The sequence below is a fragment of the Blennius ocellaris genome, assembly GCF_963422515.1.
Source record: "Blennius ocellaris genome assembly, chromosome: 11".
Taxonomy (NCBI): domain Eukaryota; kingdom Metazoa; phylum Chordata; class Actinopteri; order Blenniiformes; family Blenniidae; genus Blennius; species Blennius ocellaris.
Window position 1 is genome coordinate 22,770,718 of NC_137660.1, and position 14,422 is coordinate 22,785,139.

Consider the following 14,422-nt stretch of genomic DNA (forward strand, 5'->3'; position numbering starts at 1 on the left):
ACTTTATGTATGTAATGTGCAATATAGTCCATAATAATAAGTGACAGTAGGTGGGGATGGACAAGGAAACTGATCATTCAGAAAAATTATTGATGCAAACAAATATTCTACATGACCAAAGAATCTCAGATTAGAGCATATATTTGCATAATTTGAATGAAATATATGTATAACTAATTATCATAGAAGAAATATCTTACATGATGTGGTAAATGTCATTGTCTGAAACTATGTTTCAATCCTGACATGCAGGAACAGCAAATGTTCATGTTTTCTTTTTATTGCTGCTTTTCTTTGACTATAGATAGAGTGACACAACATGGGCTTTGGTATCATTTCAAAATCCAGTTCTTGCTAATATGAAATATTAGTAAGAGAAAGACCTTTTCATACCAATATGGACAAAAAAAAAACAACAACCCAAAATGAATACTAATCCAGTGTTCTCAAACTTACCACCCATTCATCCATCTGACAAGTCTAAATTATGCATAGCTGCAGGGGCTGAAGCCTTTCCCAGCTAAAACTGGGTGAAAGGCAGCACACATACCTGGATGAGCTGCCAGTCTGTGACAGGACTAACACACACAGAGTCACACAAATAACCGCATACACACATTCACACCAATGCAGGCTGAGATGGAACTTGTAAAACTGGCTTTAATAACTACATTGTTGTAGCAACATCTGAAGGGTTACTGGTTTTAAGAGGACTGTTACAATCTTTGTTGAAGCAACGTCAAAGATCCCCACGAGTTCACCACACATTGGGTCTGATTTACTGAGAAGCTACATAAAGTCCTACATAAACTAGCATAAACTCCTCCCAATATTTTGTGCAAGAAACACCTGATATTCCATATTTATGGAATATCAGATCATATTACTTATGGAAACACTCTGTGCACACAACATCGCATTTGTGCCTGTTTTTATATATACAACCCTTTTCTGGATCAAGCCCTTAGATGCTACTTACTTAATTAGGCTTGAGTTCAATTTGCACATTTGACTGGAAACATAAAAATGCAAAATCTGAGTAAAAAAAAAAGAATGAAAAATGTCGAAGAAATCTTCAGAGGACAATTAGAAATGGGAGAAGAAACGCCCTTCAAAGTGCATTTTAAACAAAACACTTTGGCCACCAATTTTTACTTACTTCTTTCGTTAGTAAAGCCTGCCACGGCTTTGTTGTTTTCAAAAAATGCACGCGCACAAAATGTTGGATATCTGACTTGTCAGCAGCGTGCGAGCTTAGTCTCAGCTATCTGACCGCTTGAGCTGGACAACTCCCTACATAGCACTGTGGGAAGCCCCTTCTCACTGCTTGCAAAAGACAATATAATGATATCATGGCATGTGTGTGTGTGTGTGTGTGTGTGTGTGTGTGTGTGTGTGTGTGTGTGTGTGTGTGTGTGTGTGTGTGTGTGTGTGTGTGTGTGTGTGTGTGTGTGTGTGTGTTAAAAGGAAACTGACAGTATGAATAGGATGAGAAGAAGGGAGAGCACTTGCGATACAGCAGCAGAACAAGAGAGACATTCGCCTGATTGATTAAACAATGGCTGCTCATTAGAGAGAAACTAGCCTCGGGTTGTATGTGAAGAAGTGTGTGTGTGTGTGTGTGTGTGTGTGTGTGTGTGTACACACGTGTGCATGTGCTGAATGGCCTGCAGCTGAAAGAAAGATAAAGACAGAGCTGGTGGATAGAGATATACAGTAGACACACACACACACACACATACACTGGAAGAACACATGAACATGGATATAAAACCATGGCTGTGAACCAGCTGTTATATATATAACACATGGAAAAACTGGGGTAACACATTACTGCTCTCCAACTGCCTCACACACATCTATATGCACGCACGCACCACACACACACACACACACACACACACACACACACACACACACACACACACACACACACACACACACACACACACACACACACACACACACACACACACACACACACACACACACACACACACACACACACACACACACACACACACACACACACACACACACACACACACTGAGCCAATGGGCCGAGCAGCCAGAGGCTCTGTACAGGAGCGGAAACTTGACATACCATTATTTTTGCCTTACTACGCACACACACACACACACACAGAGGCCCACATATGCCATCTAACAAACAACGTGTACACACATCATTACGTCTGATCTATGGGAGCGGGCTGAATATGCAATATGCCGCCATATGTGTGGAGAGACAGTCAAGTGCGAACTACACTGCTTCCACTCATGCAGGGGAAAACACACATGTCAGTGTGGACAGACTGTCAGGGACTGCAGTCTAATAGAGCCAAACAGAAATATGACAATATGTCATTCTTCTGCCAGCGGCATTTTCACGTCTGACGTTTTTCCCGGCAACAATACAAGTGGAAAAAGCTTCCACTGCTTTCACCCTTGGCATTCGATAATTGCACAAACACGCTACTTGCCACTGAGATAACAATGGGCTTTAACACAGCAATTGTGATATCTGCTTGCTTTAACCCATTAAGATCTGGATTGGTGTTTATTTGCAGCTACCTATAAAAGCAGGTGTGAAAAGAGCAGATTTTAGATGAACGTTCCATCCAGGGTCAGGAGTCTCAATTTTACTCTCAAAGCACATTTATAGCCGTATAAATCAGACACACTGACAAAATTAAAGTTTCCATTTTGTTTCCGTGCAAAAAATAGATACATTTGATGCATTCTTCACAAAGTACCAGAAATTCTTCAAGAAAACAAATGGAATCTGAATGTGTTTTCTCTTCAGACCGACGCCCGTCACTTCTCAGAGCACAGAGTTTCTGCAGCCTTCGGCACACGTTTTCACAAACAAAACCTTCAAGGTACGGCTTTGATGCTAACGCTATTTTGCAAGCAACAAAGTTGCTGTCTGTCACAGCTGAATTATTGATATCTCAGCTGTTAGCATCGCTGTCATCGGCTCTTCAGTTATTGGTGGGATCAGCTTGTGTCATTTACATGTACACGGATTAAAGTGATCAGATTGGTATGTGGGTCTGAATGCAAGAGGAGTATCAGCTAAATCAGTCAGTGGATCCAATGCTTTATACCGTGGTGTTGGCTCCGAGAGCACATGGATTTTACATGGAACTACATTGCTTCTCCTCCAATACTTTCATTCAGACAGGGGAAATCTAATCACACATACCTATGATCCACGTGATCACAACTATTGTTGCATTATGGTCTCTACTCCTACTAATACAACACATGAATGGCTGTTATTTAAAATGGCAAAGTGTTTCTTTTTTGGTTTGTTAGTGTATGATTTACAAAGTCTGCAAGAGTCCCAAAAAATATGTCTATTGTTTGATCCAGCATTTTAATGTGCAAATATGTGTGTAATAGCAGAAGCCACAGTTGGAATAAAGTTGGTGTAGAAGATAAATGTATTTCCTTCATTGTTGAGCTGATTTGTGATGATGGATATTTCTCAAAAATAGAATAGCTGTCATTTTAAAGCAGACATGTGCACAACTCTGAAGTGAAAGTTATGGTAAATGGTAAATGGTAAATGGTCTAGATTTATATAGCGCCTTCTAACTACACTGAGGTAGTCCCAAAGCGCTTTACATATCAGCTCATTCACCCATTCACGCTCACATTCACACACCAATGGGACAGAGCTGCCGTGCAAGGCGCTAGTCGACCACTGGGAGCAATTTAGGGTTCAGTGTCTTGAACTTGTTATTAAAAGAGTCATTGCACAGTTTTTCTAATTCTTCCATTATATATTTTTTGGGTATAATTTCATTCAGAAGGTGTACTCTGCCTTTTGTTGTTTTAACTTAGATCACTTCACGGCAAAGTTGGAGGAAACACTTGCCTGGATAAAATGGACAACCTGATGTGGACAGATGTTAGTTTCTATTTCTGGAATTGATATGTTCATTCATGATGTGAATCCTTTATCACGAGTAGAACGGAGTGGAACAGCATGCATGGTATATTCTGGAGTGACAAATAATGACAAGATACCCAGATATTGAAAAGAGTTGGATCGATTAACTCTAACAATGGCATCAGGAACACAATGCTACTGGAGTCAGTGAATTTCAACATTACAAATTCATCACAAATTAACAAAAGAGTGAAAAGCCATGGGAAGATATGAGGGATATTACAGCTCTAGAAAGATGAAAAACTGGTATTACAAAAAGAGCATTCACTGCTTTTTGCATGTGGAAAACTCCAGGTACTTTTAAGAATAAGAAAATATCTGATTGACAGATCTGCATTACAATCTTACCTTTTTGGTGAAGTCCATAGCTTTGAGGATGGAAAGGTTGAGTGTTTCCAAGGAGGCCAGAACTCCCTCGTAGTCCCCCATGTGCTTGGCAAAGTAATCTGTCACACGCATGCACACACAGATAAATGAACAGCAAAACACTTTTGCAGCCACAGAAGAATAAAGTGGCTGTATTACTATCTCCTATATACATATATATTAAAGGAAACTAATTGCATTTCAACAGAGAGGCACTTTTTAATAATAGATAAGAAAGGAAATGAGGGCAGTGGCAGGCAGGGAAGCGTGCGTGCGTGCGTGCGTGTGTGTGTGTGTGTGCGTGCATGTATTGTTCTGTACTGATGGGGACCTAACCCATGACAACACATGGAAACTGTGAAGACAACACTGGAGGTAACAGTTTTTTGGGGGAATAAACACATTTTGAAGTGAAGATGTATTTTCTGGTCAGGCTGTTGTTAGTCTGAAGTTAAGTTCAACGTGAGAGTTAGGCAAGGGGTAGATAGTAGTAATAATGAAGTGAATTAATGTAAGTCAATGCAGTGTGTGTGTGTGTGTAGTCTACTTACCGCACAGTTCCTTAGTGTCAACATTACTATCACATGATAGTAGAGGAGCAGCAGAAGGAGACAGACAAAGGGTCGGGAAGGACGAAAGGAAAGTGGGAAGGAAAGGGTTGAGAAGAGCAGGGTCAGAAACAGTGGAGAAGTTGTTTTTTTGTGTGTGCATGCAGTAATACAGAAATGCGCACACACACACATATCGTCAGAGTTTGGCAGGCATCGAACGATCTAACAAGACCCTCTGACAGGCCTCTGAATCAATCCACTGCCATCATTCATGCTCTGCTCGCTGTGTGGGGACTCATTTGGCAGCAAATTCTTCAGCGGTGTAAAGGAGACTTTCCCTGCTTGACTGATCAGAAGAGAAAGAGGAGAACAAGTGAGGAGAGGTGGACTGAGGAGGGAAGACAAAGGAAGGGATGGATGGAAAGTAGGAAGGAAAGAGGGGAGAATGATGCAGCCAAAGAAGGGGTGACATGTAAGTAATGATGAGAGAACTGTGAAGGGACTGGAAGAGGAGATGGGCTGAATCATCTCATCGGGAAGCTGAACTACCGAGTTTTGTTCATTAATTCAGGACAAGTTCGTGAACATTTTATTTTTTTAAATCTGCACAAAAGCATCCACTTAGTTTATACTCCTTAGACAGCCTGATCTAATTAATTTGTTAAACATTTTGTAAGCAAGGCGTCTGCCAGAAGGAATCCAGATCTTTTACTGTGACAGATGTCTTTAAAAAAAAAAAAAAAGAAAGAAAGAAAAAATCCACAACAAAACTGTTTTTGTCCAAGGTAAAATGCGTTCCAGTGTCTGCTAATAGCATATGGGGATTCAGCAGATTTTGAATATGTGTGTGTGCATAATGAGGGTCTAAAACTGCTCAAAACTCAGCAGATCATTAAAAATTAAAATGCAGGTTCAAGATAAAGGAAGTAAAATGATAATTATGTTGTTTACAGTCTGTTTACAGTTTCAAGAAGCACCACAGAAACCTACTTTTATGACCTTATTTTTTCAGTGTTTGGTTTCACTGCTTTGATTTTACCCCTTATTCAGCTTTTATTGTCTTTTACTCACTTGTGATATCTTAACCGATATATCCCGTTTTATTAAGCATGATGGTAAAAGGGGTTTTCCTTATACCAGTGTTTTTCAACCACTATGCCGCGGCACACTGGTGTTCCGCGAGATATAGTTAGGTGTGCCGTGGGGAATGATCCAATTTCACCTTTTTTTCAAAAAAAACATTCACTCTCACAGCCGACAGTGTGTTGCAGAGTAATCATGTATAAATACTCTTCGCCAATAGATGGCAGCACAGTACTTTGCCGTTGAAATCGAAACTGAAAGACGTCAGTCTCGTGAATCTCCACCACCTGCGGCTGCTCCCATCTTATATCAAAGTACTGTGTCAGTGACAGTGATGGAGAAGTTTTTGAAAAGGAAGAATGCTAACCAGGATATCAGCTCTGTGTTCATCCAAGCAGGCCCAGGTTTCATACTGAGTGAGTAAAAATAAAAAAAATAGAAATTGGGAAATACTTTTTTTCTGTATTTATTTGATTCCTGTTGATAAAACTTTGATGAGGACGACTTCATATTGTTAATATAGGCTACAGAGTTTCAAATTTTAAAATTTTTGGGTGGTGGTGTGCCTCGAGATTTTTTCCAAAGAAAAAAGTGTGCCTCGGCTCAAAGAAGGTTGAAAAACACTGCTTTATACTAACATTTTACAGCTTGAGCCATCTCAGCATGCTTTATGTAATCAGACATAATAATAATAATAATAATAATAATAATAATAATAATAATAATAATAATAATAATAATAATAATAATAATAATAATAATAATAATAATAATTCATCGTGCATGGTGCACTGGAAACAATGTGAAGTTCCACATTTTCAGTCAACCGTCACACTGGAAGATGACCCACATTACCAAATTACTAATATATTATTTAAGTTGTTTACAACATTTTCAAGTTGAAAACGGAAAGTTTTTGTTGTGTTCTGGGTGTTCGTTTACACGACAATGGTGCTCGGAGTCACCAAACGCGCAACTTTATGAAAACGCTCCGACTCCATCTCTGTAGAAACGGGAGGAACACAAACATTTTTTGAAAATGCTCTGACTTCATCTCGGTGGAAATGGAGAAAAAGAAAAAGGATTCGGGAGCCTGACTACGATTTCATAATTATTTCTAAAATTTAGTGCCAACCGAGTCAAGCCAAGTCAAGACTGGATGGATGTGAGAGCTTCCTTTGATACCAGCTGTCAGTACAGGATGTACTCTGCCTTCACCCAGAGCCCGCCAGGATAGGCTCCAATCCCCAGCGACCATAAGTTAGTTCAATCATTTACAAAACATACATGGATGGAAAGATTATTATTATTATTCAGTGTCTTTATTCAGTTATGTTTAACTTGTTGTCAGAATACCATCAAAACTGAAGCAATGTGAATGAGTGCATTTTTCTTTTCAAACATCCAGTCAAAGACCTCAAACAATTTAAAAAATACTGTCCATCACAATCAAGACTTAACAACCGTGAAACTTTAATACATGACACTTGATTTAAAATGCCAGCTATTGCTTCTGAAACAGCATTTGAGTCCCTTTACATTACCTGAGCTGTCAGCAGTGAAGTACATCAATTACAGGCAGGAAACCGAATAATGTAGAAGTAATTACTTAAAAACCTACCAACATGCAGTACAGAGTAGACTTCTCTCAGAAAAGAAAGTGTGTTTATTTGCAGAAAGATAGAATATAGCAAATGTAATGCTTTTGTATCTTGAGGAACAAGTATTAATGTGCAAATGCACAAATATAATTTGTTTAAGTGCTTGCATTCATTCCTCTGAATCAAAACTCTGAATAAGACCAATTTTGCTTCATGCACAAGAAAGAACCATCCATCTATCCATCCATCCATCCATCTTTACCTCTGTCCAAATAACTGGCATTGCATCCAGCGAGACATACAATCTCCACACTCACCTATACAACTAGTCACCAACTAACATTAAACACGTTTTTCTGATGTGGGAGGAAAAAGGAGTCTAAATGTGGCCATGTTATTAAAACCATCATTTCAGTGTATACTGGACGAGCCAAATAAGTGAAAAGTTAAGTAAAGTGCAGTCAATGTACTTTTGAGTGAAAAAGGACACATTTGAGTTCATTGGACAGCGAATCAAACAGCAGCGACCACATTGGACCATATTGGGATTTTTGCTGATGTGTCTTGTTGTACACAGAGAGAAAACTCCCATCAAACAGACAGCGAAAAGCACGAGGAAGATCTGAAGCCAGATAAGGCCGAGGAGAGGAGTGAGTGACAGATGGAGAAAGGATGAGGAGAGAGCAGCGATGGATGGGCTGAGTGATAAAAGGAAGAAAGCAAGAAGAGCAACACAGAAAGCTCTGAGATACGGTCTGTGAGGGGGGAGCAACTGAAAGAAGACAGGGGGGGGGGGATGAGAATGACAGACGGATGAGTGAAGGCAGCACGGCACTACATCTCTGCCGGCTTCAACCCTCCTCTCCATCCATCAGCTTCCTGCTCCACACAGGAGATGCTTACGCTCCTGTTTTCTGCCTCTGCTCGGACCAATCAATAACCTTATCTGTCGTCACATGATAGTGCCGGGGCCTGGCACGTGGCTGCCAGGCCTACTTAACTCTAATGAGTAGAAACTTCTCTGACTGCAGCTGCAGCAGTAAAAAAAAAAAAAAAAAAAGCGAGCCCGCCGACAACGGGGGCTTGGTTCCTGACGTCTAAAGAGACGGCAGTTGTTGCAAGGTCCACTTACTGCACTGATTTAAAAAAGCATAAAGGAATAAATAGTTTTGAGCCTGGTGGTGGATTTATATATCAAAGCTAATTCAATTCTACGACGTCTATAAAAGGTCAGCTTTTGTTCTGCTCGGTTTCATTTTATTTGAGAGCCCACAGGAATCGGAGGTTGTGTAGATTAACTGAGTCCAGGCTTCCGATTACTCAGATCCCACAGCGTCAGCACACTTCTCCAGGCTGCAGGAAGGATGAGCTGATAGGTTGATTATTAAGAGTCAATAAACGGATTTAATGAGATCAATCAGAACATGATGTCCAAGGAAGAGATGGCTGAAGCGAGATTAAAAAAAATGTTCCAGTTCGGTTTAATCAAGCATACTCTCCAATAGTGTGGTTATTACATTTCGGAAATGTATTGAAACTTTCCAAATGGCTATGGTTAGTCCAGCACTCAACAGCTGTCAAGACCTACACATTAATTTCAGTAAAGTAAGTTGTTGTTAAGAAGATATTGAAATAAAAGGAATTGCCCAACAGTATGGCCCTGTTGACCTCATTTACCTTCTAAACCTTGTCTGAAATTCTACGTATAAAACTTTGTTTTCTGTGGCAAACAAATGCAGCACAGCCCATTAAAAACAGCTCACAAGCATGGAAAAGATTATTTTTGGTGTGTTTTTATTTATTTTTTTCCTTGTTTGTAGAACGATTCTCCCTGATTGGACTGCCATTTCTCTTTTTGTTTTTTGGCTGACATATTTCCTATAAAAGTTGTATCAGTCTGTTTTGTCTGTTGAGTCTAGGCAAGGTTCCCTCACTCCCTCACCTCACAACATAAACTAAGAAAAGAAAAGGCAAAAAAAGGAACTAAGGAACAAACGAAAGAATATGGAGATGATCAAACTTGCATGAAATCCACTCTCCCAAATGCAGTAGGTAAAAGGTATTAAGTTTGTCGGAGCCTTAAGTCATAATTAATCCATTTAAAGAAACATGGCTGCCCTGCAGATGCTTGATCTCCATTGACAAGCTCCACTGGAGATGACAGCAAGGAGGAGAAGAGAGTTTGAACCGTCAAGATTGTTACTGGACAACAATCCACTCCACCAATAGACTCACCCATCAATGTAATAAAATTAATGATAAGTGCATATATTAGTGGCATTAATGAAGCTATATCAAGAGAGGAACTCAGTGGATTGTTTCCAGTCCCACGTCTCTCCCAGTCAGTATATCCTCAAGCAAGACACTGAGCTCAGAGTTAGGTGCCATCATCATTTGTGTCTGTGAAGGAGTGAACTGAGTAAAGTGCTCCGGATCTACTGGAGCAGTAAAAAAAAAAAAAAAAAAGTACTACATAAGCAAAGTCCTGTTGTCACTTCAAATTGATCAGCTTCATTAAGAGATCCAGAACAGGAAATATATATATAATAAAGATTTAAACAGAGTGAAATGGATAAGGCTCATTTAAAGTTCATGAAACAATAGGAATGGTTTGGATGGGCCATTAAACATTGCATTGCATTGGTTAGCTGAATAACTAAATGAAAATGTATTTGAAATCTCATCTCGTGGACATTTGAGTATCTGTAATCCTGTTTCATTGTGGGTTTTTTTTTAACTTTTTGCTCATGTGTTCTTGGTGAAAAATTTTCTTTTTGGACAAGAACATCAAATAAAAATAATATAATAATTTCATTGCGAAAACAACAAACAGCACAGACTAGTGGCCAAACATGAAAACTACATTGTTTAAGGTTTCTGCTGTTTCCCTGAAAATGGACATCATCTTCAAAACATTGTCGTGTGAACGGGAAACTTCTCTGAAATGGAAAAGCAAGAACCATGAATTTTCACTTCAAATGTACTGCAAATAGGGCCTTAGTCTAATGAGTGAACTGGACCCAACTGGAACAACCACAGAGAAATACAAAGTCACATTTATATGTTTGTCATGGTGACTAGCATCAGAGTTCTGCGGCTTTATGAAAAATTCACATCAAAGGGAAATGCAGAAAAAAGCTCTCTGAAAATATAACTAGTTGAAATAAAGCTGTATTATTTCCTGATGTCCTGGAGGGGTGGGTGATGAGGAAGAGAAGGATAGTGGTTGAGTGGGTGTAAAAACAGGTGAGGATGTCTCTCTGCAGTTCTCCCCTCGGCTTTTAGAATTTGCTTCCTCTGTATTTTTTTTTATTTTATCTCATCACAGGTTCAATTTTTTGAGGATATTTTCATAGCAGCAGAACAAAAAGTGTGTTTATCATCAATATGATCAGAAGTCATGGCAAGGTGAGTGTGCACGCATGCAGATTTGTGTGCCTTTTCATTTCTGCATGCTGCAGGAATATATGCGCGCACACACACACACACACACACACACACACACACACACACACACACACACACACACACACACACACACACACACACACACACACACACACACACACACACACACACACACACACACACACACACACACACACACACACACACACTCAGGAAGAGGTGTTGCCGTAGTGCTGACCTGGTGTTATCAGAGTCGATGGTGTGAAACAGCTTCTCCAGCTCCTCCTCGTTCAGCGTGCCGTCGGAGAAGAAAGCCTGGAACTCATCCAGAGACAGTTTCCCGTCATCTGCAGGAGAGACGAATGCACACATCACTATAAAGCCATCCGGGAAGAGACGCCATCACGGAATAAATCCATCACAGCTCCCTGAACATTCACTCCTGACAATTAACAAGTGTCTCTCAGTGTGATTATGAAGGCTTGTCCGATTAAACAACCAGGTAGAGTGCTGCCTTAAAAACAGATGAAAGAGAACCAGGTGACGGTGCAGGTCATCATGGAAACCTGCAATGGCTCTGCACAGATATAAATGCTCTCAAAAAAACATTTGTTCTCCTCAGTGGGGATTACATTTGACCAAAGACATATTTATTGTCGTTAAACCAAAAAGTTTTGTAAGTTTCCCCAAGTCTAAAGGCAATATTTTCTTCTTTGAGAGCATGACTCAAAAGTGCCATGGCACCGGAAATTGCTGGTTTTGGTTTGCTGTTACAATCTGAACTAGAATATTTTTACAACTGTTGAATATAGTGATTACATAGAATCTGCAGAGAAGAGGTCCTGCTGAGTGCAGTCATTTGGCTTCTTCCTTCGAGGTTATTTTTACCTTAAATACTATGTCCTGAAAAATGTTTACACAACCACCAGTCGCATTTGCAATAACTCCCTCCTATCTTGTCCGCTTCTTATTTTGCATAACCTTAACTCCCAGACCATCGATGCTAGATAAAAAAGGGAACATTTTGCCTGATAGAAGAAGACCTCCATACATATAGGGCCTGACTTATTAATAAAGTCTGATAGATTACATGCAAATAGATTGTGCATGTGTTTTGTGGGTGATTTACTGAAAATGCTCACCAACCACTGATTGAGCACTGGGCGTATTGGTGAGGAATGTATATATACTAAATATATCAGTACACTGCAGCAAATAAACCTGAATGTGGCAACCAATAAAAAAAGAACGGTAAAGGAAAAAAACAACAACACAGAAGATGTTTAGTCATGTCTGAGTATTTGTGAGGCCATGCTAAGAGTAAAGACATAGTAAATGTGCTACATCACAGTGGTGAAAAGACGCTTCCCCCCAAAATTTAAACATTCTTCACCTTTAAAGATTTATGAGTAAATAGACCAATAAGAAACATTTCAACAGACAATATCATCAGCAAAATTCCAAAAAGTACTATTCCACATCAGCACGTGTTAGCATGATGATCAAATCTTCCTCAAAACCTGCACAGCTTCACAGACTATAATTCAAAATAACCCCTGTTGAAGAAAACCCCATGTATCTTAGCTTGGCATTTTAGTTTTTTATTGTTAGCAGTGTCTCTATTATCACCCATATTCATGCCAAGGAACTTTGGTGCTTTATTTAAAAAAAATAAAAAATGGACCAACGGTGAGTAAAAAAGGCTTTAAAGCCTTATCTCCGACAAGCAGGTGGGCCTGATCTTTGTTCAGCTGATAAAAATCTGTAAAAGTCAAAGCACTTCTCGCCTCTACCGACATGGAGAGACGAACTCTTTATCTTTTCCCTCCTGTAACAGGGTCCACTTCAGCTTTTTTTTTTTTTTATCAGATCTGCAGCACGAACTAAAATACAACCAGGAATGATCCACACGTACTAAAGTTTCCAACTTTCTTTCTGACTCTGCTAATGCCCATATATAATTCAGAACAAGTTCAATACCCCATTGCCTTGCTGTGCCGTGTTCTCATCCTCACAAACACGAACGCTCGCTCAACGCTCAGCGCGATGGCTGTCTTCAGTGCCTTCTCAAGCTGCTGTGAAATCAATCCTGCATGCACTTCAGTCTGCCACAAACCTTTAGCTGAATCCCCGCTGTTTGCCTGTGTTGCACTTTGGTAAGCACACAATGCCGATTATGTTTCTAAACCCAGAGGCCTTTTGGGAGCGCACTGATAACCGGCACGCTCAGGAAGCCATACTGGATTTCTCATCGTCTTATGTAACATCCAGAAAAAGAAAGAAAATACAGCTCTAAGTATTGGTAGTACTGGTAAGTATTGAATTTTTTCAATGCTAAGCTGAACACTTGACACTTTGGCTGTCTCATTATCTGACTGAGAAAGACAGCATGGCTTCAATTATCATACATTTGATGTCTTTAATAGCTTTTACCAGACTTTTCAATGATGTGCAAGCACTTGAAAGCACTATCTTAAAAACCCTTTATTTCATAACAAGGGCTAGCCAATACTGATGGATATGGATATACTGTATATCTGATGAATTAAACTTCACTATTGGTCACATTCACCCAAACACATTAATGGTGACAGCAGCCATGCAAAGTCTTCGACCTCTCGTGGGAGTAACTTGTGGCTCTGTGTCTTCCAGACAAGTTTTGGGCGTCCGTTTACACAAGAACAGTGCAACACTGTAAATGGAACTTTTCTATAACACTGCGACTGAGCGTGTCAAAATAAATAGTCATTCTGCACATGTGCTCGTAGATGGACAACAAGCGTGAAGTGACTCCCAGTCCATATTCTCCTGGGACTTGGTCGATTTATAATTGAGAGCCAACCATTGTTAATGTTTATAGTTTGTGTGGTTTTATTACAAAAACAAACAACAGTACCAACTAGTGGCCTAACATGCTGAACTCCAACATTTGTGGCGTTTATACCATTTTCTGTATGGGACGCGTTTTTGTATATTGAAAATGTTGCTGTGTAAATGCAAACCTTTTCTGGAATAAAATTGGAATAAAATTGCATTATAAAAACAGTGCATTTTCACTTGAAACGTCATTTAAACGAAACATTTGAAACATGCATTGGGTGAAATGGGGGAAATGATTGGAAGATTACTCACTGGTCAACAGTCACTCTTCATGTCTGTTTTCCCTCTGACTGCATTCACATCATGTGAATTAACGTAATCGACTCAGTTTGGTGCCACGTCCTTAGAAGTTGAGCTAAAGCGCATCTTCTCACAAATTTAAGCTCAGTGGGTCTTCATGTATGGACGTGGGATAATACAGGTATTTTGTTTTTGTTTTTTGTTTTTTTTATTGTTGACGTTCTTCATTATTTATCATAACACTGTTACTGTTTTGTTATGAACAATATGGATTTTAGTTATTCTTTGTCATAGTGACAACACACGTCATCACAGTGCCTCAGTTGCTGTTT

The 14,422-nt window shown here is 39.6% G+C and overlaps 1 protein-coding gene across 1 annotated transcript in view; it reads right to left on the bottom strand.

Annotated features, from left to right (window-relative positions):
- Positions 1-14,422, bottom strand: part of necab2 (N-terminal EF-hand calcium binding protein 2) — a gene marked incomplete at both ends in the record, with an annotated part of 130,133 nt that overhangs the window by 71,440 nt on the left and 44,271 nt on the right. Inside the window, 3 exons of the mRNA XM_080505106.1 lie at positions 4,310-4,407; positions 4,879-4,904; positions 11,209-11,317. Of these exons, the coding sequence (XP_080361232.1) occupies positions 4,310-4,407; positions 4,879-4,904; positions 11,209-11,317 (233 nt within the window). The remainder of the gene's footprint in view (positions 1-4,309; positions 4,408-4,878; positions 4,905-11,208; positions 11,318-14,422) is intronic.